Below are 23,321 nucleotides of genomic sequence, written 5' to 3'. Positions count from 1 at the left end.
CTGTGTATGCAGGCATAAAGCTATGCACATTTAGTACATGTGTTCACATACTCACATGCTCATGTGCCACACACATACACACACATTCAAACTCATGCTCACACATGCCTACACCTCCACTCACAGTCACTCGTGCCCAAGCAAGGACCTTTCTGCAGACACTGAATACAAGAGCCTCAGCCTAGGGGCCTTGTGGACAGGGTGGGGGCTCCAGTGCTGACAGCCACACTAGATAGGATGGGCCAAATGAGCAACCAGCCCCCATCCTCAAGGTGGGAATGAAGAGGGGATCCAAAGCAGCCCAGGGCCAGATATGTCCCCCACTGGCCACAAAGTCTATCAGGTTCTGTCAGGAACTGGCCTCTGGTGAGTGCGGGGAGACCCCAAGAGAGCAGAGGCCTGGGCCATGGGGTGTGGAGCCCCACTGAAGTCCAAAGTGCCCAATGCAGGCTCCTCCTCTGCTGAGCCCCTCCCACCAGCAGGTCTCTGGTCCTGCCACCCACAGTGCGCTATGCACGGGGAAGGGGGAACTTGTGGTGGGTTTGCCACTAATAGCATCGGATTAGGTAGAAATCCCATATGGGTTCTTGGAGAAGCCTGGTGCCAGCCCCACTCTCAAAGGCCTCAGCTCAAAGGTCCACTGTGCAAGTTCTAAGGCTCAGGTGGAGACCAACCAGCTCAGGGCCCCAAGGTGTAGGGCAGCCATGCCTCACTCCTCCGCCACGAAGCAGCAGCAAATGAAGCAGAAAGGACACAGACATGATTCTGTACAAAACCTGAAATAGTTTTTACTCTTTTAAAACTTTGATCTAAGTTGCCTTAGACCTCATGGACTTGATACAAGAGTAAATATGAATTGGGAAATAAAACACTTTAATAGCCACGATAAACTTTGTTAGAAATGTACATGTTGCCAAAAATAATAATAATAAAATTAAAAAAATAAAAGAGAGAGAGAGAGCACAGCTTGATGCCCGGGCGAGATTGTAGAAAGGTTTCACGAGGACTGGGAGAAGAACCCTTGAGAGCCCGGAGGGAGTTGTCAGGCTCCGGGCCACCCACGAGCCCCAGGCTCTGGGCTGCTTCCCCCCAGACAAGGTGGGCGGGCAGGTAAGGCTGCGTGAAGCTGCGTCCCCTCGTGGACAGAACACCCAGGGATGGGTATATAAACAAAGCTCATAAGAAATGTACAAATATAAAAAGCTACAAACATTAATAAATTACAGCATCACAAAACACAGAAACACTTCACAAGGTGCTAGTAAAAGAACTGCATCCCCACCCCTCTTCATACAGGAAGGACACAGTAGCTGGTATTTAGGTTGAAGATTCGTCTTCAAACGTGTCTGGCAGAGATCTTTTGCACTGTTGGCTTCTGGAAAAGACAGACATAAGGCCGCACAGACATCACTTGTTTTTCAGGCAATACCTTAGTTTTCTAAGAGAACAAATGATACTAATAACCAGAATAACCAAAAGGAAAGGGCCAAAGAAAAAAAGCATCGGGAAACCCAACTGTTTATCAGACTCGGCAAAAAACGTGTATAAATGTTAATGAGGGACTCTATAGAAAGAAACTCCTAAAGATACTCTTACTCTTATAAAAAAGAAGTTATTTAAAAAGCTATTTACACGCTACAGTCTATGAAAAATATGCTTCAGGAGATACATCTAAAATTAAAATACAGGATTGCCTGAGAAACAAATGCAGCCCCTCCGTGTGGATGGGTGGGCCAGCGGGCAAGCACTCGGAACCATCCTGCAAGACACAAGCTCCAGCGGGAAGGAAGAGGCCTCTCAGGAGTGTGTGCGAGGCCGGTGGCACAGGCCCGTCCCTGTGGCTTACTTAGCCTGGGCCCCCAGGGCCCTGCATGTGGCCAGGTCCCCGCCCTTCCTGCCGGCCACCACCCCACAGAGACTCCGTGCCCACTGACCCTGCCGCTGGCCCAACACCTGGCCTGGGAGCACCGCGGCCCCTCCTAGCCGGGCTGAGCTCTCAGGCTTGTCTGAGAGTGGCTCAGGAAGAGAAGGGGCACGGACACCCCCTCTCTCCTCCTCTCTAGAGTCCTTCGCCGTGTTTTAAGCCTCTGGAGGCTGCCGGCCTCTGGCCGGCTCCGACTCCAGGCCTGGTGAGCATTAGCTCAGGCCTTCCTGGAAGGCCTCCTGGGCCCCCACAGCCAGCATGGTGGTGGTGGGGTGGCCCTGCAGCCAGGCCCGCGCCTGGGGTCCTGGAGGCTGTCCTGAAACTGGATTGGTCCTCAAACTGGCAGCGCCGCTTTGGGGGAACTGGTCACTCGAAGCAACTTGAGAAAGGACGTCCATCCGCGGGGCGAGCTCCGCCAGCCGAAGCAACAGACGCTTGCCGGGAAGGGGGTGCGGGCGGACACCAGGGCCCTCCTGGGTGAGGCAGCCTGGCTGCCCTCCTGAGGGGCTGATGTCTTAGCGGGGCTCCGGGGGGTCCTGAGCGGAGCAGAAGGATCCTGGCTCTCTAAACTTTAAAGGAGAAGTTTTCCATTCCGATGAATTTTCAGGATTTTCCCAAGCCTCTGCTTGGCGGTAGCCATGCCCTTTTTTGTACGTTTTCCTGGGGACAGAGAAGAGGGCATAGGAGGGAGGTGAGAGGGCAGGAGGGGAGACCACAGGACAGGGGCTGTCTCAAGTCCCAAATAGCCAGGAAAAGGCTTTGAGGCCAGAGCTAGGCAGGGGTCCTTTGACACCATAAAATCAGTGACCCCCCCCCCCAACCTGCACAGAAGCTGGGATGGTGGCAAAGTGGCAAATCTCTATATACGGGAACCGCACCCCACTCCTGCAGTCTGAAAACCCCACTGGACTCTACAGTGGCCCTGGGGGGGACCCAGCCAGTCTCCCCAGGAGCCAGGTCATGACTGGCCAATCACAGACTACACTTCTTTAGGTTGGGCCTCAAAGCCGAAGCCCACAGGAACTCCGTCCTATGGGCCATGGGGTTCACATAGACACAGGGTGAGGGTGGCAGGATGTAGGCTGACAATACTGAAGCCGAGCTACAGATGAGGGGCACAGTTGGTCATGCAGGCAGGCAGGCACGGTACCTTTGGCAGAGGTGTTGTTGGGGGATGATGCAGAGAGCCGCCTCTGGGTGAGGAAGACCCCAGGCGCCATGGGCTGAGCAGCCCGACCTGCCTGCGTCCCAGTGAAGGCGCCGGCCGCTGTGTACTCATGGTCAGCCAGGCTGCTGCTATGGGACTCAGGCGGCGGCTCTGGCGAGCTTCCCTCCTGAGAGGCCTGGCTGCTGGCTGTGCTGGTGGAGGCGGGGGTGCTGGAGGCAGGGGTGGTGCCAGCCGAGGTGGTGCTGGCAGAGGGGGTGCTGGCAGACGTGGTGCCAGTAGAGGTGGTGCCAGCTGGGGTGGTGCCAGCAGAGGCCGAGGGGGATGTGCTGTTGGGAGTCAGCTTCCTTTTGGTGTTCTTCTTCTTCCTGCTCTTCTGCTCCTCCTTTGAACAAAGCAGGTGGGCATGCTGCCCGTCAGCGGGCCATGCCTCTGATATGGACCACAAGGCCAAGGCCCTAGACATGAGTGATCCTGTACCATAGCATGGAGGTCCAGGCCAGCCTCCCTGATGTCCCCAGAGTCCAAGCCCCAGGTGTCTGCCCACAGTGGGTGGGCCCCAGTACAGCCTGCATCAACCCTACCCCATGGCAGGTTTACTAGAGGGATACTCTCCACCTAGGCCAGCTTTCATTCATATCCAAGGACTATACAGGCAGGTATAGCCTAGTAGGCTGAGGCTGAGCCTGGAAGAAGCTGAAGGTGGTGAAGGAGGCGAGGGGCATAGAGACTGCAGAGGAAGAGGCCCCGGCCTGCTCAGGGGGAGCACAGAAAGTAGAGGAGAGTCTACTCCCCAGCACCCACCACTCTGGTGTTGCTTTGGGGAGACAGAAAGAGCAGATACCCCTGGGACAGCCCCAGCTCAGGTAGCCTAGTATAGCCAAGGAGCACGGGGGCAGGACAGCCAGTAACCCTTCCTTACCTGCTGGGACAGCTTGGCTGCAGCGGCTGCCAGCCCTGTCTCGATAGATGCCACTCTAGTGCCCTCACGCATGGGTCTGTCCTGCCTTGGCATGGATGGGCCGACCCTTGCTGTGGAGAGAAGACAGCCTACCTGGAGGCACCAGCCACCGAGGGCTGCCCCAAAGGGCTCCTGACCTGTTCCCCTGCTCCATGAGATTGCCCTCTGCTCTCAGGCCATTCCTGTGATGCCCCAGACCCAACCCTGAGTCCAGGCCCCACCCAGGCCCTGACCCAGATCTCAACCCCAAGGCCTTGGCTCTACCCCATTCCCGACCCCATCCCATCAATCCAAGTTTCTGCCCCCCTGCTTCCTGACCCTTTCTTCTGCTCCCAAGCCCCAACCTGGGTCCAGACCCAACTTCAACCATTAGTCTTGCACCCTGACCCTACCCCTATCCCAGGCCCACTATCCCACTATCCCTATCCTGCCCAGCCTAGTCCTGGCCACTTCTCTCTGCTCCTGGACCACGCCTATTCTGGCCCCCAAATCCCAGGTGTAATTCTAAAATTGGGGGTTGTCCCTGTCCATCCAGAGCAGCAAAGACTCAACCACAATAAGATGGAGAGGGACCATGTGTGGGAGCTGCAAAGAAGTGTGGCTTGCAGGCCTCTGCAGCCAGGTGGTGCCCATCTGAGTCAGGAGCCCACAGCCCATCTCAGATCCAGAGGGGTGCAGACAGAGAACCCACCTTGGGGTTCAGACCTACCTGTGGGGCTGTAGGGGGCATCATCAGAACCTTTCCTCTTCTTGGACCGGGACTTGAAGACAGGGCTGTCCTCGTCTGATTCCAGAGAGGGGTACACTGGAGGGGTTGCAAAGAGAGGGTTGAGTCCCAGCTGGAAGTGGTGGGGAGGGTCACCAGGTGCCCTGCCATGAGGCCCAAAGCAATTCCAAAGAGTCTGGGGGGGGGGCTGCTTCCCCTCTGCACAGAGCCAGGGGTGAGGCTTTGGGTATGTGGGATCGTGGGCACAGGACACTGGCCTCAGATCAGATAGACAAATGAGGACTGATATGCATTGGGGGCACCAACCGAGCACTGTCCAGAGTTAACTACATAGCTTCTAGAGTGGAGGCCAAGGCAAGCTAAAGATTATGCCATGCTCAAGCTTCACTACAGGAAGGGGATACAGAAGACATGCGCAGCAGGTGAGCAGGCGGGGTGGAGAGGGGCTGGGCAGGGAAGGGCAGACATAGCAGAGGGCAGGGCATAAATGCCCTCAGATTGGTGTCCAAAATATGTGAACTCCACCCCCCTCTCCAAGGCAGTTCAGTCATGCCTTAGATCCCGGCCCCCCTGGAGAGCCCCCACAGCCTCACCGTAGTCTGAGTCCTTGAAGCAGGCATCCAGGTGATCCTGCTCCTCCTCGTAGTCATCCAGGCCCACGCTGTTCCTGGCTGTCCTCTTCAGCAGCCGCTTGCCCACACTCTTGCTGCCACCCCCATTTTTCCGGTTGCTGTGAGCCCCCAGGGAGCCGCCCTTGGTCTGGCCGGCCCCCCACGTGGTCTGCAGGCAGGAGTCGGAGGCCTGAAGGTTGGCCATGGACAGCATCCCCTGAATGGCTTCCTGTGTGCTGGGGGAGGCTGGGGGCTGGCTGGAGGGGCACAGACAAAGGCACTCAACATGCTGGCCCCAGACTCAGCCCCCTCTGGCCACACTCACGGTCAGCAACCCACAGAAAACAGGTCCTGGGTTCGTGGCTCATGAGGCTCAGTTTACAGATCCCCTCAGCCCCTGCCCAAAGCCAGTCTGTACCGCTTCCTTTCAGAGGCCTGTCCAGGCTGAAAGGAGTCCTTCCCAAGAGAAGAGCCATCTGCCTCTTGCCCTTCACCTCGCCCTCTCTACCAGGAGAAATGGGGGAAGGAGGAGGGATGGGACAGACTAGCAACCCACTAGGATCTCTCCAGAACCTAAGACCTGACCAACAAGGCCCCAGGTCTCCCTTCCTCCTCAATCGCTATGCTTCTGTGATTGCCCACTCTCTCACACCAGGACCCCTGTCCCCGTCACAGGCCCTTCTGCCTGCCTTCTAAGGCCCTTCCAGCTGATCCCTGCATAGGCAGCACAGCCCCTCCCATGCACAGTCTCTCCCAGAACCTACCTCAGCTCCCATGCCTATACCCAGATATATGCCTGTAATCAGACCCGCACACACCTCGAAACCTGCACCACACCCACTTCAACACCTGTACCCAGCCACAGCTGCACACACTGACACCTGCACCCATCTCTACACCTGCATACACCCACGCCTACACTCGCACCAGCACCCACACCCACTAACACCTGTACCCACCTCTACACCTGTGCTCATACCTGCAGTCACACCTGCACTCACCCACACCTGCACCCACCTCTATACCTATACTCACATCTATACTAATCCATACCTACACCTCCATCTGAACCTGTATCTTCCTGTTCCACATCTATACCTACACCAAAATCTATTCCTACACCACACCTACACCTATGCCTGCATATACACCATACCTACATCCACACCTGCACTCACTTCTTTTTATTTGCTTTATTTAAGCATCGTGCTGACAAAATTGTTCATTGGTGGGCTTCAGTTCTACAATGGACACCATCCTTCACCAGTGCACCCCTTCCACCATTGATGGCTCCCTTTTTCTCCACCCCCCACTCCCACCCCCTCCTAATGCTAGGGCAGGCAGTTTGCTTCTCTCTCTTTTTCTCTTTCTCTCTCTCTTCCCTTTTTAACACTAGTTTGCACTATTGTTCTTTTCTTCTTTTAATTTTTTATTTAAACATTGTGCTTTACAAAGGTGTCCATAGTTGAGCTGTAAGAATACAATATTTCAACACCAATCCCACCACCAGTATCAACCTCCCTTCACCAATATCCCCATGCTGCCGCCACCCTCTCCAGCCTGCCATCATAACAGGCTCCATTTTTAAATGTGGCTGTTAAAGTTTGTGTCTCATGATTTCATTGCTGATGACTCTGTGGCTTAGATATTTAGTTCTGTCCTTCTGTAACCCCACCAATGCTCCTGAGTCCCCTTGTCCCCTCTGAGAACACATTTTCTATTGCTGAAATGAAGTTTCCTGAAAGGCAAACACTGCAACGGCCCACATGTAGTTTGCACTATTATTAATGGAGGGGTGGGTGCCTTGCATGTCACTTTCTCCCCTTTCAGCACTGAGTTATTGTCCAACAGATGAGTTCCAACTATCATTGTCCTAGTAGACCCTTTTCTAACTGCACTTACCCTTCTTTGTGGCGAGCTTACTACCCTGAACCGGGCCTTCTGACCCTTATCTCTGTTGTCTCTGGATATTACCATACTATCGCTTGTTTTGCTTATATCCCACAAATGAGTGAGATTATTCTGTCTATCCCTTTCCCTCTGGCTCATTTCACTCAGCATGTCAGTCTATCCATGTATAAGCAAATTTCATAGCATAATTTTTCCTAATGGCTGCATAGTATTCCATTGTGTAGATGTACCACAGTTTCTTTAGCCATTCATATGTTATCAGGCACCTGGTTGTTTCCAGATTCTACCTATTGTATTCTACTATTGTGAATAGTGCTGTTCTGAACAGAGAAGTATAGAGGGCACTTTTGTATTGTGTTTTGGGGTTCCTAGGATATATCCCTTGGAGCCCTGCACCCACTTCTATACCCACAACTACACCTACACCTGTAAGCTATATCTATACCTGCCTATGCCTATACCCACATCCGCACCTACGCTTTCACCTGCATCTATACCCACACCCACATCTACACCTCACCCACATCTGCTCCTACACCCAATTCTTCACTCACACTTTCATCTGCACCTACATCTACATGCACATCTACATCTGTACCTGCCTCTACAGATCCAGTTCCACCTGTGTACCCAGCTACACCTGAACCCAATTCTGCACCACACCTGTGCCTTGCCTCCCCTGAGAGGCTCAATTATGCTAGGGTTTGGCAGAATCTGAACTCTTCTGGGAACCAGCACATTCAGTATCCCCAACCCACTCTCCAGCTCACCATACCTCCCTTGTATCCCTTCCCGTGTGAGCACCCCCTTTCCTATCATTTTCCCCTTTCACAGCAGGTCTCACTGGGACATGCTGGGTGGGCTGTGATCAGCCCTTGCATGCTGCCTTCTGAAGCCTCATGTCCTCCACAGGACACAGGCCAGTGCACTGTGCCACCTGATCCCCTCCAGCAGACCAGTTAGCTCAGCAGGGAACAAGGAATCTCTCTCCATACTCCCAACCCTGACTCCAGCTGGCTAAACCTCACCTGCCCGCCCCAAGACCCTACCCTTCACCAGCCTCACTCTGGGCGCCCACTAGTGCCCAGGGCCAGAACACCCACGAAGTGACCACCAGGAGCCAGTGCAGAATCCAAACCGACCCCCCACACACCAGCACCATCTGGACCCCATGCGCTAGGCCGTGCCACTGCCTCCACCAAGGAGGGGCCCACAGCCGCCATGGCAGCACACTATCCCTAAGAATCAAGTCGCTAAGTTTCCTGCATATGTGGAAAATAATACCTTAATCCTCCAATTATCATACCAAACCTTTGCCTCCCTGCCCAGACAGACGATAAACACACACACACACACACACACACACACACACACACACACACACACACACACACACACACACACAGTAAATATGGAGAAAACCATCCACAAGAAATTAACATATTTCCCCCTTTTCCTTAAGCTGCTGCTTTCCAAACATTGAAAACTTAAAACAGAGCAAATGGACCATCAAACCCTGACCCAAGCTGTGAATGGAAGGCTTGAAGAGAAAAAGCCTACGGCAGAAGCCAAGACAGCAAAATGTGTGTGCAGGCATGTGCAGGAGCAGGAGTGTGCGGATGTGGGCACTCGTGTGCCGGCATATTTGAGTGTGGGCCTTATGTAAGGAGTGGCATGTGTGTGCATGAGCGTGTGCAAGCATTTATGGACCTCCAGATGGGACCCTCACCCAGGATGCCAGTTCCCCAGTGTGCTCTCATGCCAGGGCCTCACTGAGCAGGATGATCTGGGTGCCACTCCAGGCTCTACACCTCAGACCTCCCATAAGACAGGATCCCTCACAAATGGGTGAGGGCCAGAATGGAGCCATAGAATCCTCTAGGAAACTGCTACCTTGGAGACTGCAAGAGAACTCAAGGTCCTGCCAAGGCAGAGACCACAGGACAAATATGCAGAGAGGAGATGTGTGTGCATTGTCCAGCAGGAAACATGAGCCCCACCCTCTTCACTCTCAGGGAACAGATGCTAACACAGCTGGATGGATGTAAGAGCTGATGTGAGCACCGGGCCTTCCTTGGGGCCACCTGCACCTCCAGAACCTTCCACAGAACCAGAAGAAACTGCTTCGTCCTCCAGACCTTAGAGGTACTCAGTGTGAGGACCTGACCCCCAGGCACCTGCCCACATTCATCCTGTCCAGCACAGCAGCCACTGAGCTGGGCACCCACTGCAGCCTCTGCTCTGAGGCCAGCGCAGAGACTAAAGGGAGACATATAGATGCCCACAGAGGCCCCTGTGGAGGGGAGGTCTTGGAGCATCTGCTTGTACATGCTGGAACCATGGGTATAGAGCCCAGAGAGAAAACAGAGAAGGGACAGCACTCAGTCAAAAAAGACCAGACAGGGGCCGGCGAGGTGGCGCTAGAGGTAAGGTGTCTGCCTTGCAAGCGCTAGCCAAGGAAGGACCGCGGTTCGATCCCCCGGCATCCCATATGGTCCCCCCAAGCCAGGGGCAATTTCTGAGCTTAGCCAGGAGTAACCCCTGAGCATCAAACGGGTGTGGCCAAAAAAAAACAACAAAAAAAGACCAGACAGTCAGGGATAGCCCTGCAGGTAAGGGTCCTTCTCTCTCATGAACATAACCTGGGGGGCAAGAGTCACTTCTTCCTCCAGGACACAGCCTGGGGTCAGGGGTCACTTCTTCCTTCTAGCTTGGCAGGACTGTGCCAAGCAGATACACATCACAGGCACCAGCTGGACTCAGGGTCTCTGGGAGACAGCAACCCCAGGCCACAGTGACATTAGGGTCCTGACCCTCCTCCATACCATCAGTGCTGTGCTATTCCCCTCTGAGTACCCACCACACAGACCACTCGGATGCCATCTGTTCCCACACAGGATCGATGGACTCAGGCCGTCACCTCCCCAGAACTGGGCTCTGCCTTTCTTCACCAAACACCACGCTGAAAACCCAACTTGGGCTGCAGAACCTTCACCATGGCCTGTGCTGTCAGGGTTTTGCCAAGGGGAGCTGGATGCTGCTCCCTCCCCATCACCCACAAAGCTCACCACCACACAATTTAGAACTGCAGCTAGAGGACACTCACAGCCCCAACTTTCCTTAAAGAGGGGATTCTGGTGGGGCCGGCGAGGTGGCGCTAGCCAAGGAAGGACTGTGGTTCAATCCCCCGGCATCCCATATGGTTCACCCAAGCCAGGGGCAATTTCTGAGTGCTTAGCCAGGAGTAACCCCTGAGCATCAAACGGGTGTGGCCTGAAAAACCAAAAAAAAAAAAAAAAACCAAAAAAAAAAAAAAGAGGGGATTCTGGGATTTCTGAACTTAGAGCAACATCACCCTGCTGAGGGCTCTTAGCAATGACCCCAGAGGTCCAGGAAACCTCAGGCATACACTAGGCCTGGCACTTCTCTTCTGCCATTGGTCAGGCGCTGTGGTCGGCCCATCCCTGAGCTCCTACCCTGACCCTTGACTCCCCTCTGCTCTGCACTGATACATGAACCCACATAGCCAGAACCTCAGTACTACTGGCCACCTCCACCAGACTGAGACCTCCTCTGGTGACTGCCACCTACCTGTTGGGGTTGTAGTCGAGTGCACCAACCTCCTCGCTGGCCTGCAGCAGGTCCAGGATGCCTGCGGCTGAGCTCCCGCCATCCTTCTTCACTTTGGTGTTACGGCTGGGCTTGGTGTCAGTGTCGATATGCAAGGAGCCTTCGTCTGAAGAGTCATCGCTCTGCAGGGGGCAGCATGTGAGGGGATAAGGCAGTGCAAAGGAACGTGGCTTCAGAGAGGAAAATAGAGCCTCCATCCCACAGGGCTGATAGAGATCCCATTACAACCAGGGACATCCCAGGTCCTACAGGGGCCCTTAAGGTCTCAGATCCCCACAGCAATCCTACTGTACAGAGTACACAGGGCCCCTGACACCCACAGACATGCTAGAGGACAAAAAGAATGTGGAGTACCTTTCACCTCACATGCATGAGCAGCACCAGGGCCAGATCCCAGAAGGCTGCAGTGCTCACCTTGTATCGTGTAGAGTCCAGCTTTGGCTTGGTGGCCGGTATGGATGGTGGCTCCTTCTTATCCAGTAAGACTGCAAGAGAGCAGGGGGCTGAGCATTGGCGAGGGCACAGGGAGCCCCTGAGAGTCAGTGGCCTGCCTGTCAGCCTGGGTCCTGGTGCATCGTCAGCCCCAGGGACCAGTGCATCCAAGAGACAGCAGCTCACCAGTCAGCCCCGAATCCCAGTGCATCCCTCAAAGCCAGCAGCCCACCTCTCTGCTTCAGTGCACCCCAACTCACAGGATAGGTCCCGCTTGGGGGTGCTCTTCTTCCTCCTAATGGGGAACTCGTCGATTTTGAGCTCCCCATCGTCGGACACGTACTCGTACTCATCTCGGATGGGCTGGGGCTTATCCTCCTTCAGGTTCTGCAGGGCTCCAAACAGCCCAGGGCTGGACTGTGGCTTGAGGGCCTTGGAGCTGGGGTGCAGATGAGGCCATGAGCAGGTAGGTAGCACACGGACCCAGAACCACTGCCTACCACAAGCCCAGGGCCACTTATCCACTATGCATAAGGACCAGACGGGGAGGTTTCCAGCCCTCTGTCTGCTCCTCAATGGCCTGTGCTGAGGGTCAACAACTCCTGGGGTGCCCTGCCTGCCTAGCTACCCTGACCATTGGGCCCAAGGCAAGATAATCTGGGAGCCAGAAGTAAGCAGCAAGCACTTCTGCCTGCCTGCTTGAGAAAAAAAGTCGGGTCACCGAGTGGAAGCAATGTGTAAACACTGATCTCCTGTGTGCCCCATTTCCTTCTCAGAGTGAGGGATTCAGTTTTTGGGGGCTGAGACAGCCCCATACAGATGTCAGGATAAAGCCAGCAGAATAGGAGAATCATCTAGGACCCCAGAAAATCCCAAACACAAAGACCGAGCATGGGTCGCCGGGAACCATCAACCATCTAATACAGCACAGGCCTAACATGTCTGTACTTCACATCCCGCACCACATACTCCAATCATGCACACGCATGCATAGTACAGCACACACAACAGTCATCCACATATACTTTATATACGCATAAGCACACAGATATCACAGACCCCCACATCATAAACACACACAGCACACAAACCACAGACCTCCATCAGGAATACACACATATCACATATACACCCATCGTGAACACACACATACTTTACACACACGGCATAGAGATGACACCTCACACACATGCCCAGACTTGTTGCTACAAACACACACACACACACACACACACACACACACACACATACACACACACAATCCTGCTGACAGTCCTCTGTACCATTTCCTGTGCTCTCCTGCACAGCAGGTGTCACACTCACTCACTCAAGTGCTTCCTGGGACCAAGCAGCTGGGCAAGAAATGGAGCCACAGAAAAACACCCAGGACCTGAGTGGCTGGGCACAGCACAGAAGCTGCTGGGAAGCCCCTAGCCCCACCTCCCACAAGAAGTCAGGGCCCACCCCTGCCACCCTCCATGCCCCAGCCCATGTGTCCTTCTCTCATTTGGCAGGTGAGACTCCCAACAGAGCAGAGGTCCCATTCCTACTGGCACAATCTGTTTCCCAGCCCAAGATGCCCGGGGCCCCAGACTCAGCAAGGCCAGTGCAAAAAATCCTACTTCTGCCATCTGAACTACGGCTCTTACCCCAAATACCCTCCCTGTGTGATCCCCCAAGCTGGATTTGTCTTTCAGCCAGCTTGACCCCCTCCAAAGCCAGCCTGATCCAAAAGGTGACACCCCGATTCTTCCGCCCAGCCTCAGTCACTGCCACAGCCTATGCAGGTCTGAGTCCAGCTGTTCACGGCCCAGGCCCACTGTGCTCTTGGTACCTCAGAGGCCACACCCATTGCTGCCACCCCCACATGAGCTTCCATCCACCCTCATCTCCTCCCAGGCCTCCTGTGGCCTACGCCTCTGGGACTTCCTTGCCTCCCCCACCCCCTCAGGAGATAGCAGGGTCAGGAATGCCCTGCAGGAGGACAAGAGCATGTAGCTGGAACAGAGAGAAGGGGCTCTTCTGTGTAACTGCCCTGTGTGTGACTCTCCTGCATGTGACTTTCCTATGTGTACATATGATGTATGAACAAAGTGTGATGGGTGTTCATGGTAATGAGTGCATGGGTATGATATGTGTACATGAAGTGTATACACAGTGTTGTGTGCTGGTGTACAGAAGTATCATGCGTAAGTGTGATGTGTGTGGTGCATCCAAAGGGGTGATGTGTGAGCAAGGGTATGATGTGATGTTTATGCAAGGGGTGATGTGAACACGTGTGATGTGAGTGCATGGGTATGGTATGTGTGCCTGGCTGGGTGTGGTGTGTCCATGTCTGACATGCATGCATGGGTGTAATGTATAAACAAGATAAGTACCTGGGTACAGGTGTATGACGTATACTTGCTGTGTGTCTGTGGGTGTGTGCCAGTTCCTGAGTATGTACTCACGTACCCCAGGAGTTTCTTGTTGGAGAAGGAGAAGGAGAATTTGGAGTCTCTGCTTCCTGATAGTGGGCACTTCTCCAGCTTCTGCTCCTCCTCCATCTTCAGCAGGGAGTCCGGCTTGCTGTTCTGAAAAGCAGAACCAACATGCTGCTGACCTTGGTAGGGGCAGAGGGGATAGGACAGGCCAGCCTCTTTCCAAAGATACACATCTGCAAATGTGCCTAGCACCTTCCCAGGCCACCAATGTCCATTGTGCCTGGGCCTGGGACCTGTACTCACAAGTTCTGACCAGCCTCAAGCCAGGAGCCACAAAGAACACTCCCAACTCTCAAGCCATGGCACATCCCTGTCCATATCACAGAGGCATCCTCAGTGTCACACCCATGCCTGGACCACAGCAAACTACCTCCTGGAGACAGGCACTTGAACATGCTTCAACTATAATACTCACACCCAGGCCCATCCAAACCTCCCATGGAACTTTCTCTCATCACACAGGCCCAGGAGGAGGTGAGGCCTCCTCTCTCCACAGGCCCCAGAGGTGAGTGCTTACACCTCACCTTATACTTCCACTTGGCCTCTGACTTGCTCTTAGTCTGCTCTCGGATCTCCAGCCTCTCCACATCATTCTGTGCATTGACCACCTCTTTGTTGGGCACACTGAGGACACTCTTGGTGGCCTAGAAAATAGTGGCTATGACTCAGTAGACAAGAGAGAGCAACAAAACACCTCCAGCTACAGAGTAAAGGCAAGAGCCAGGGAGAGCCTCCTGCCAGTCCAGTGCAGCAACTGACCCACTGGTCCCCTGCACCCACACAACCCCATCTATCTTCTCATGCCTGGGTACCCCTAGCCACATTCCCATTTTTTGACACCCCTACCCAGCCCCTATCCACACACTTATCATCCATCTCCCCATTCACCCACCCATCTGGACCCTATCCTACCCACCTGTCTTCTTATCCTTTAACATACTCTTTTAGCCTCAGAAGAAGATGCATTGGCCTGTGGTGACCATGTAAACTAGCCCTGAGGGTCACTAACCACCTGGATCAGGTCAAAGGGGTCCAGTCTCGGGGGCTCCTATTTCTGAGACCTCTGGCTATGCTGGGGGACCTCAGCCACCTACTTCTCACTGCCCAAGGATGCTCTCTGCCTGGGATCAGCCACACTCTGGTCTCTGCTGGCCCACATGGCCACCCAGGCTCACCACTATGCCTAGTGCTCCACCTGGGGGACCAGCACACAACCCTGTCCCTTTTCATTGCTTCTCACCTTGCCTTTCTTGGGCGGCTCCATCTTGGTCAGCGCCTCCTTCGTGTGGGCCTCCAGCAGGTCCAGATTGGGGATGGTTGGGGAGGCAGAGCCCCTGAACTTCTTTCCTTTCTTCTTGCTCCCATCTTTGAGCTTTAGTGCTTTGGGGGGCTTGGGAGCTTTAGGGGCTTTGGATGGCTTGGGCATCTTCACGGTTTTGGGGGTCTTTTTTTTGGACACTTTCTCCAGGAAGGACCGAGGAGGGCTGGCCTCAATGGGGGATGGGGGCTCTTCCTTCTCACGGTCCCCAAAACAGACCTCATCAGAGGATACAGCCGCAGTCACCTCTGACCGGGCAACCTTAGAGGCATTCTAGGAACAGAGAGTTGAGTGAGTAACACCTCAGCAGCCCACAGCAACAGCACAGCCACTCTCACCATGAGCACTTGGGTCCCTCCTTGTGAAACCAAGTGTCATTCACTTGGGACAGCTATGGTCAGTCCATACTACCTGATTTCAAACACACCCTGTTCTAAATCAGGGATACTCAGGTATGTCTTCACATCCATGACATTCACATCCATCTGGCACCATAGGACTCACTGTGGTCTTTGCCACAGCATCCAATGAAGGGAAATATCCACCTATGCCATCACCCTGGACCCTCCATGATGGGAACAGCCTTGCACCCAGGTGACAGAGGGGCCTCCCCTCCACCTCATACTCACCCTCACTCTACCCCATCTTTACCCTCCCTCCATCTCACACTCACCCTCATTGTCACCAAATGCCCAACTCCCACTGCCAGCCCATCCAGCCAGGAGGGAGTAAGCCCTTCCCTGTGCCCACCTCACTAAGCCGGATCTCCTTGGCTAAGTCTTTGATGAGCTGTGAAGGTTTGAAGTGCTCTGGGAGCTCATCCTCATGTTCTGCCAAAGCCTGCCGGGTGGGTACACATTGTCAGGGATACACGGTCCACACACAGGGGTGTGAGCCCATGACTCAGCACACGGGTCAGACACAGGGACCAACACACAGAGACTGGTCATGCAGGTGGCTGTGACTGCCAAATTCCAGCCACAACCCAAGGGACCCTGAGCAGGCTAAGTCTCTGCTTCTTCTGAGGCCTCCATCTCAAGGCCCCCACACTGGACACAGGAATAGGGGCATCCATGAAGGAGTCCCCTGTGCACCCAAACACTGCCGACAAAGGCAACCCTGGCCCCTTTCTAGGGATGAGGAAACTGAGTCCCAGCAGGCCACATCCCACTGTAGGGGAGGCTGAAGTGCCCGTATGCTGATGCCCTGGAGCCAGAGGCAGCTGCAAGAGGGAAGGTCACAGGGTTCACTCTGGACCCATACTCAATGATGGGGCTCAGGACCTGCCCATCCCCTCACCTCCAGGTGAAGGTATGCAGGTTACCACAGCAGCTCAGGTACAGATCCCAAGGCAGGCTGACTCTGGGGTACTCCATGTCCCCCAACCACCCTGAAACTTGCCCAAACCACGTCCCTACCTGCTTTTTCGTCCATGACCTGAAAGCACCATTGAGGATTTTAGCTCCTTGGACCAGGTGAGGTGGCAGCTGCTTCCCGGATTTGTGGGAGCCTAAGTGGGGGTAGAGGGTCATCAGCGAGCCCCCACCCTATTCCCTGATGACACGGGCCCAGAGCTGGGCCTTCCCAGAGGCCCCCAACTGCCAACGGTCCCTATTGGAACACTTAGCAGCCATGCAGCCTGGGCTCCTAAGAGTGTTTCGCCCTCTGGCCATCCAGCCCCCACTGCTGGCAGCTGGCTGCTCCCGATACTGCTCCAGGCCCTCTAGTGAGGCCATATCAAACACCATGCACCCCATCTTCCTTCACACTGCCCTGAAATGCCAAAGGCTTCAAGGAGGGAGCCTAGCTCCTATTGGGAAACCTACAGGGCATGCACTGCCCTTAAGGATGCCTCAAGGGGTAACCCCACAAAGGTTCAGGCACCCTTCTGGCTCCTGAGCTCTGAGCACAGACCAGATGAGCCTCCACACACCCACCCACTCCCCGCAGCAAGGCCCAAGGTAGAAGGCATCAGCACAGACTTGCTATGGTGAGGGGTACACACTTGTCCCCCACCAGACTGTGACTCTGCTACAATGACTGCACTGTGACCCCTGACCAATAGGGCTCTAGGTGACTGTGTAGGGGGAAGACCTTGGTCAATCCCCTCAGACACCATGAGCTTCCCACCATAACTTTTCAGGCAACAGTACAGCTCAGCCCTCACTCCCCACAGGCATGGCTACCCCAATTCTGGCCGCCTCTCTGCCTACCTTTGAAGGCCTCCAGAAGGTGTTTCCCCATGTACCAGCAAGCAGTTTCAAAATTGGGAAACTGAGTCAGGCTGCCCAGTTTCAATCTTCTTTCCACTTCATATGCTCTGGAAACCACAGTGAGAACTGCTGTGTGTACTGAGGTGGTGACCCCGAGGCTGTGTCCACTGCTGGCCACATCCCAAAGTCACCTCCCCACACACGCACACACACACACACACACACACACACACACACACAGAGGTTCTGTAGGTGTGGGAGCTCAGCTTTTGAAGGATGGGTGAGTGTCCAGGAAGAAGGCAGTAGCCTTCAGCCACCATGAGCTGTGGGGTGATGGGGTCCTGGAGGGCCCTAGGCAGGTCTCAGACACCTCCACCTGTGGCCCAGGTGAGGTCACATCCAAGGTGACTCTGGCTGGGGCTCTGTGGGATGGGGTGGCTCTACCTCATCTGCATTTCCATGCTCAGGCTGTGCAGGAAGTGTCCCGCGAAGGCCAGACAGTCCACAGGCGTGAGTGTGGCATAGATCCAACCTGCGGGAGAACAGGGCCTTTGCATGTGGCTCTCTTTAGGCAGCCACTTGGCCTGATTCTGACCAGCAGGAGCTCATCTTGCAGCCAGCCCGTAGCACTCCAGCTGCTCCATCCAGGATACTAGGAAGGAGCTGGGGCCTGCCACCTGCTTCATGGGGAAAATGTCAAGCCCCAGACCAAGGCATCTGCGTGACCACTGATCCAGCTGAGCACAGTGGCTCTGCACAGATGAGGCCAAACCTGACACTCCTGTGTCTCTGAGCAGGGTGCCCAAGCCTCCCACCCTGTCCTTCCAGATGTCTGCACCACAGGGAGCACCAGGATTATGGGGACCCTAAGACCTGCACTAGAGAACTCCAAGTGCTGTAGACTCTCCAGACACAAAGAAGTGCTGGTGAGTGCCCGGTCTTGGGGAGCCTCATTCTGCCACCTGGGAAGCCCTGGGAAAGAGGCAGGGAGGGCTCAGGGGGAGGCCTGTGTCTGAACCAGGAGGGTGGACACTCACCTGAGGGGATGAAGAGCGTCTGTCCCTGCTTAACGGTGCACTTGTAGCACCTGTCCACCTGGTCGGCGAAGAACATCTCGCTGTGATTGGAGGCCGACTGCCAGCGCTCGTACAGAGAAATATTGGCAGATGCCGGCTTGATGAGATAGAAAATCTTCTCCCCCTACCGAGAAGACATTGACAGAGCCCGCTGTAGGCAGGGACACTGGGCAGGCATGACGCCACTCAGTTCCCGGATGAGATGGGTAGGGGTGGGGCTCCAGGGTCAGAGGGACACTGGGGAAGGGGTGGGCAGAGAAACCTACGTAATCTAGAAGTGAGGGAACCCCTGTCTCAGCCTCCCAACCCTACTCCTAAAATGTTGGGCTAGAGACACAGGGAGGAGGCATTTGCCTGCATATGGCTAACCTGGGGTTCCATCCCTGGCACCACATAGGATGCCAGTGAGCCTTTAGCCTTGGCCAGTGTGGCCCCTCAAAAGCAAAACAAAAAGTGTTGGTGCCACATGGTCTTTTCATCAAGAAGCATTAGGAAGGCTGTTTGCATGTGGGAGTCACTTGGTATCACTCTCTTCCTATGGTCAATGGCAAGAGGGCAGCTGCCAAGGAATAGGCCCATGGGGATTAGGGAACATCAATGCCAGTTTCCGCCCACTGCATCCCAACAGGGACAGAGGAAACCCATGCAAAGAGCAAAGCATCTGGGGCACCCCACAGGGTGAAGCTGAGCGGAGTCCAACAGGTGGGGAGCTGTGTAGGGTGCTGAGTAGGGTGCCGGGTAGGACAGCTGAGCCAGTCGGAGACTCCATGTCTCCTCTTGACTATGTCTCACCCCCCACTCCCGTATCTACCCCCACCTCCTCCCGATCCCCTGGCCTTTCTTCCCAGTGCCATGCTTCCCCACAGCAGGTCATGGGCAGTGGGCGCACCTTGAGCACATGGTACCAGGCAGAGGCGCCCCCAGAATCGATGTGGAAGTCAGTGTAACTGTCCTTTACGCAGATGAGGCAGTACTTGGTCACCTTGGGCTTGGCCAGCAGCGCATCATCTGGCCAGTAGTTTTCCACCCAGGATAGTTTCTTCACAATGTCAGGGGGTTCCACAAAGCTGGACATTCTGGGGGAGGGAGCATGGTCTGTTAGCAGATATCTGGTGTCTGGGCAGAGGCAGCCCAACACACCGCCTCCCCAACAGATGCTCTGGCATGGTACCCCTGTGCCCAGGAGCAGGAAGGGGCAGCAGTACTGGTCTGAGAGATGGCCCCCTCCGAGGCAAAGCCAAGTGCTACTGGCCCAGCCCGCACAGAGCCACCACGCTGTGTGCTCCACACTACACACCTGCTAGCTCACTTCTAGGGGAGCCATGGGGCACTGGAGACAAGTTCAAGTCTCCACTAACACAGAGCCATTCTTGAACTTCCAAACTCTAGTAGGCATGCAGGAGTGTCCCCTCATCCCCACTGTGTCCCTCTGCCCTGTAGAACCCCTGCCTCTCCACAGTCCTTTTGACAGGCATCACACAGGTGGAAGTCACAGAAAATCAGATTGCTCTCCCCATCTCCATTCTCTTCAGTCCCAAACTGGCACCCCCGACGCCTCCTCACCTGACCAGACCTATCACTACTTCCCCCAAGACCCTCCCTGGTTCAGTGAGACCCCTGCCCGCAGCCCACTTACAGGGCTCCAGAGAGCTGCTATCTATTTGGCCTTCCTCAAGCCATGCTCCATGGCAGGCTGGGCTTCAACCCTCCAGAACAGACCCACAGGCCAAGATGCCTATTCTATAGCCTGGCTGAGAGCCCCGTGCAGAGAGGAGGTGTCTTAAGACCCCTGACAGAATATGCATCTCTGCATTTGGCCAGTTAATGGATCCAGCACTGGAAGGAAGAGAAGGCCAGATGGTGTGAGACAGGACCCAGCACATGTGTGCCCTGGGTAAAAGCTCTGAATGCTGCCTCACCCACTACCATCTGACCTGGCACAGAGGCCCAGAGGAAGGTCCCTGTGCAGGAGCTATCTACGTAGGCCAGCTTGAGAGGTGACTCGGGGAGGCCTTTGTCACCCAAGCACACACACGTCAGAACTTGGCCTTGGAACAGAGCTTTCTTGAGGGCACACGGAAGGTGGCTTTGTCCAGAGAACAAAAGTCTCCCTCTTTCCCTCTTTGCCTTCGCTGTTTCAAGACCCAAACAAATACCAACATCAGCTATATTATCTTGTTCTGGCTCATGGCACTTCTCCGCTCTCCCTCTCATTGTGGTTTTCAACTGCTTTTAGTTTTCCAAACTTGCCCTTTCACACACAGGCTACTTTATTGTCCTGTGTGTGTTTAAAAGCAGTCAGAGGAAAGAGATCCAAAGACTAAATCACTCTTAAGCTAAGCCTCAGACACACTTGCCAGGAATGGTGCACCTGGACTTCTCCAGGTGTCAACCACAGAGCAGAGTGCTGGGCAGAAGAGGCAAGAGGTCAGAGTTGGCTCAGACAAAGCAGGTGCTTCTAGAGAAGGGCTATGGGAACTGGAAGCAGAGCCACACATACCCAATCAGAGTGTGGGACTCAGTGGGTCTGGGTGGCTGGTGGTCCTGCAGTGGCTCCCCTGAGAGCAGCAGCAGGTAGAGTGAGTATTTAACGTCCCAGGTTCCAGCTGGGAGGGTGTAAGGAAGCATAAGTTCTTGTGGCACAATGCATATGCCAAAAGGAGTGAGTGCATTCGGGGTGTGTGAGTGCATACAGGTGTGTGAATACATGCAGGTGTGAGTGCTTGCAAGTGTGTGTGAGGGCTACCAGGTGGGTGAGGGCATACAGATATGTGACTACATGCAGGTGTGTGGGTGCACGTAGGTATGTGTGAGTACATGTGGATGACTGTGCAACAGAGGTGTGCAAGCGGGTCACATCTGAGCACTGTTGGAAGTTGTGATTTCCCATGACTGTTGGAAGAAGCCAATTTCCCTCGAGCACCAGGAGTTTCTTTCTGAGAAGCTAGCATGGGGCCGGTCAGGGACATTTTTACTTTATGCTCCTCAGTGGCTGTCAAATTTACTCACAACACACATTTCACATTTTAAAGAGCAAAAGCAATATAATGCAATAAAGCAATTAGCAAACCCAAGTCCTTTCAGTGTACTTCTTTGCAGCAATCAAGAGGTTTTAGCCCTTTTGTTCTGTAAGGAACAGGAGGGCCCCTGCTTCACTGGTGTCAGCTCACCTGGTGTCTGAGAACTCAAGGTTGGTGAGGTTGAGGACCCGCTTGCGGTTGGTGCTATAGTAATAGTCCACAAACTCCTTCAGCTTCATCTTGCAGTCCTTCTGCTTGGTGACATCAGTCACATCCACACTTCGCTCTGGGCCTGGGAGGGGAATAAAAAGGGTAAGTGCTGGGGGGGGGGTGTGGCCTAAGATGGGAGTAAGACTCACAAAGGAGTTCTTTTAAGGTGCTGTGAAGGGCAGGAGGCGCCAGGCCCAGCATCTAGACCCCCTAGACTTGTACCTACCCTCCCCATCCCTGCACGAAGCAACACAAGATCACTGGGGCCACAAGAGGGCAGAGTCCAGCCTCAGCTTATCCAGTCAGGCTGCCCAGGGCAACAGGAACTTCAGATAGACAACAAAGACATTTTTCAGAGTATGCATGTCTTCTGTTGTTGTTCTTGTTTGTTTTTAATGTTTCCGTCAGATCTCTTTAATGAGTTTGAGCAAAAGAGAAGGTGAGAATACAGCCCTGCATTCCACTTTACCCTGAGGTGGGACTAAGCTTGGGGCTTGGGGCTATCTTGGAAGGGCGGGGGCTCACTCAGCTTATTTGATGCTACTCTTGCCTTCCTGAGTTTCTGCACTTTTTTTTTTAAGTATTATTTTTAAGGTTATGTGTTTAAAAATTATGTGTGGGCATTTATGCTCCTAGGCACCTCCAACATGTCCTTTTGTCCTCTCCTCTTCCTCCTATTCTCCTCCAATCAGGGGTACTCAGTTTGTCCTCCAGTACAGAGTTTGTTACCAACTGACAATGATCGATTTCCATGTTTTATTTCCCTGAACAGCACAGGTGAGTCCGATCATCCAGTGGTGTCCTTCTCCCTCTGCCTAATTTCACTCAGCATGAGCCCTCAGTTCCATCCAGGTTGCCTAAAGCTTACTGCTGCAGAGTATTCCACCACCTGCATTATATACCACAACTTCTTTTTCTGTTCATCTGTGGTTGTTTGGACATTTAGGTTATTTCCATATATGTTACCATAATTAGTGCTGTAATGAGCATAGGTGTGTATTCATCTTTTCAGATTAATATTTTGTGTTTTAGGGATGGTTGTCAAGAAGTTGAAGAGTTGGGTGATAAGAAAATTCTATGAATCTTTTTGAGATGTCTCCAAGTTGTTTTCCATAGAAGTAGAACCAGAGATCATTCCCAGCAGCAGGGAATAAGAGTCCCTCTTTAACCACACCTCTGCCAATAGGGACTGTCCAGTACTTTCTATGAATGCCATTCTCATGGTGCAAGGCTACACCTTGATTTTGTTTTCCTTTGCATTCCCCTAATAATAAATTACGATAAACATTTTCCAGTGCTTATTGGCCATCTGTTTGTCCTCTTCATGGCAGTGTCCATTTATTTTCTCTCCTCATTTCTTGATGGTGCTGCTGATTTCTTTTGTTTTGCTTTGTTTTGTTTTGTTTTGGGGGGGGGAGGTCACACCCGGCAGCCCTCAGGTGTTACTCCTGGCTCTACACTCAGAAGTCATTCCTGGCAGGCTCAAGGGACCATATGGGATGCCAGGATTCGAACCACCGTCCTTCTGCAAGCAAGGCAAACACCTTACCTCCATGCTATCTCTCCAGCCTGGAGCTGTTGATTTCTTTGTTGTGGAAGGAGACACTCTTTATTTTAAATGAAGGAGTCAGTGTGTGGTT

The 23,321-nt window shown here is 53.9% G+C and overlaps 1 protein-coding gene across 1 annotated transcript in view; it reads right to left on the bottom strand.

The window, feature by feature from the left end:
- Positions 1–763: 763 nt before the first annotated feature.
- Positions 764–23,321, bottom strand: part of PHF2 (PHD finger protein 2) — an 81,247-nt gene continuing 58,689 nt past the window's right edge. Inside the window, exons 5-22 of the mRNA XM_049769994.1 lie at positions 21,622–21,763; positions 19,341–19,527; positions 18,413–18,575; positions 17,820–17,907; positions 17,376–17,482; positions 16,581–16,672; positions 15,913–16,002; positions 15,085–15,435; positions 14,369–14,488; positions 13,816–13,934; positions 11,622–11,800; positions 11,344–11,414; positions 10,891–11,051; positions 5,371–5,645; positions 4,760–4,855; positions 4,012–4,121; positions 3,075–3,474; positions 764–2,584 (exon numbers count right to left, since the gene is read on the bottom strand). Coding sequence (XP_049625951.1) covers positions 2,496–2,584; positions 3,075–3,474; positions 4,012–4,121; positions 4,760–4,855; positions 5,371–5,645; positions 10,891–11,051; positions 11,344–11,414; positions 11,622–11,800; positions 13,816–13,934; positions 14,369–14,488; positions 15,085–15,435; positions 15,913–16,002; positions 16,581–16,672; positions 17,376–17,482; positions 17,820–17,907; positions 18,413–18,575; positions 19,341–19,527; positions 21,622–21,763 — 2,840 coding nt within the window. The 3' untranslated portion in view covers positions 764–2,495. The remainder of the gene's footprint in view (positions 2,585–3,074; positions 3,475–4,011; positions 4,122–4,759; positions 4,856–5,370; positions 5,646–10,890; positions 11,052–11,343; positions 11,415–11,621; positions 11,801–13,815; positions 13,935–14,368; positions 14,489–15,084; positions 15,436–15,912; positions 16,003–16,580; positions 16,673–17,375; positions 17,483–17,819; positions 17,908–18,412; positions 18,576–19,340; positions 19,528–21,621; positions 21,764–23,321) is intronic.

Source organism: Suncus etruscus, chromosome 3 (assembly GCF_024139225.1).
Source record: "Suncus etruscus isolate mSunEtr1 chromosome 3, mSunEtr1.pri.cur, whole genome shotgun sequence".
NCBI classification, from domain to species: Eukaryota; Metazoa; Chordata; class Mammalia; order Eulipotyphla; family Soricidae; genus Suncus; species Suncus etruscus.
This window is presented reverse-complemented; position numbering and strand designations above follow the sequence as displayed.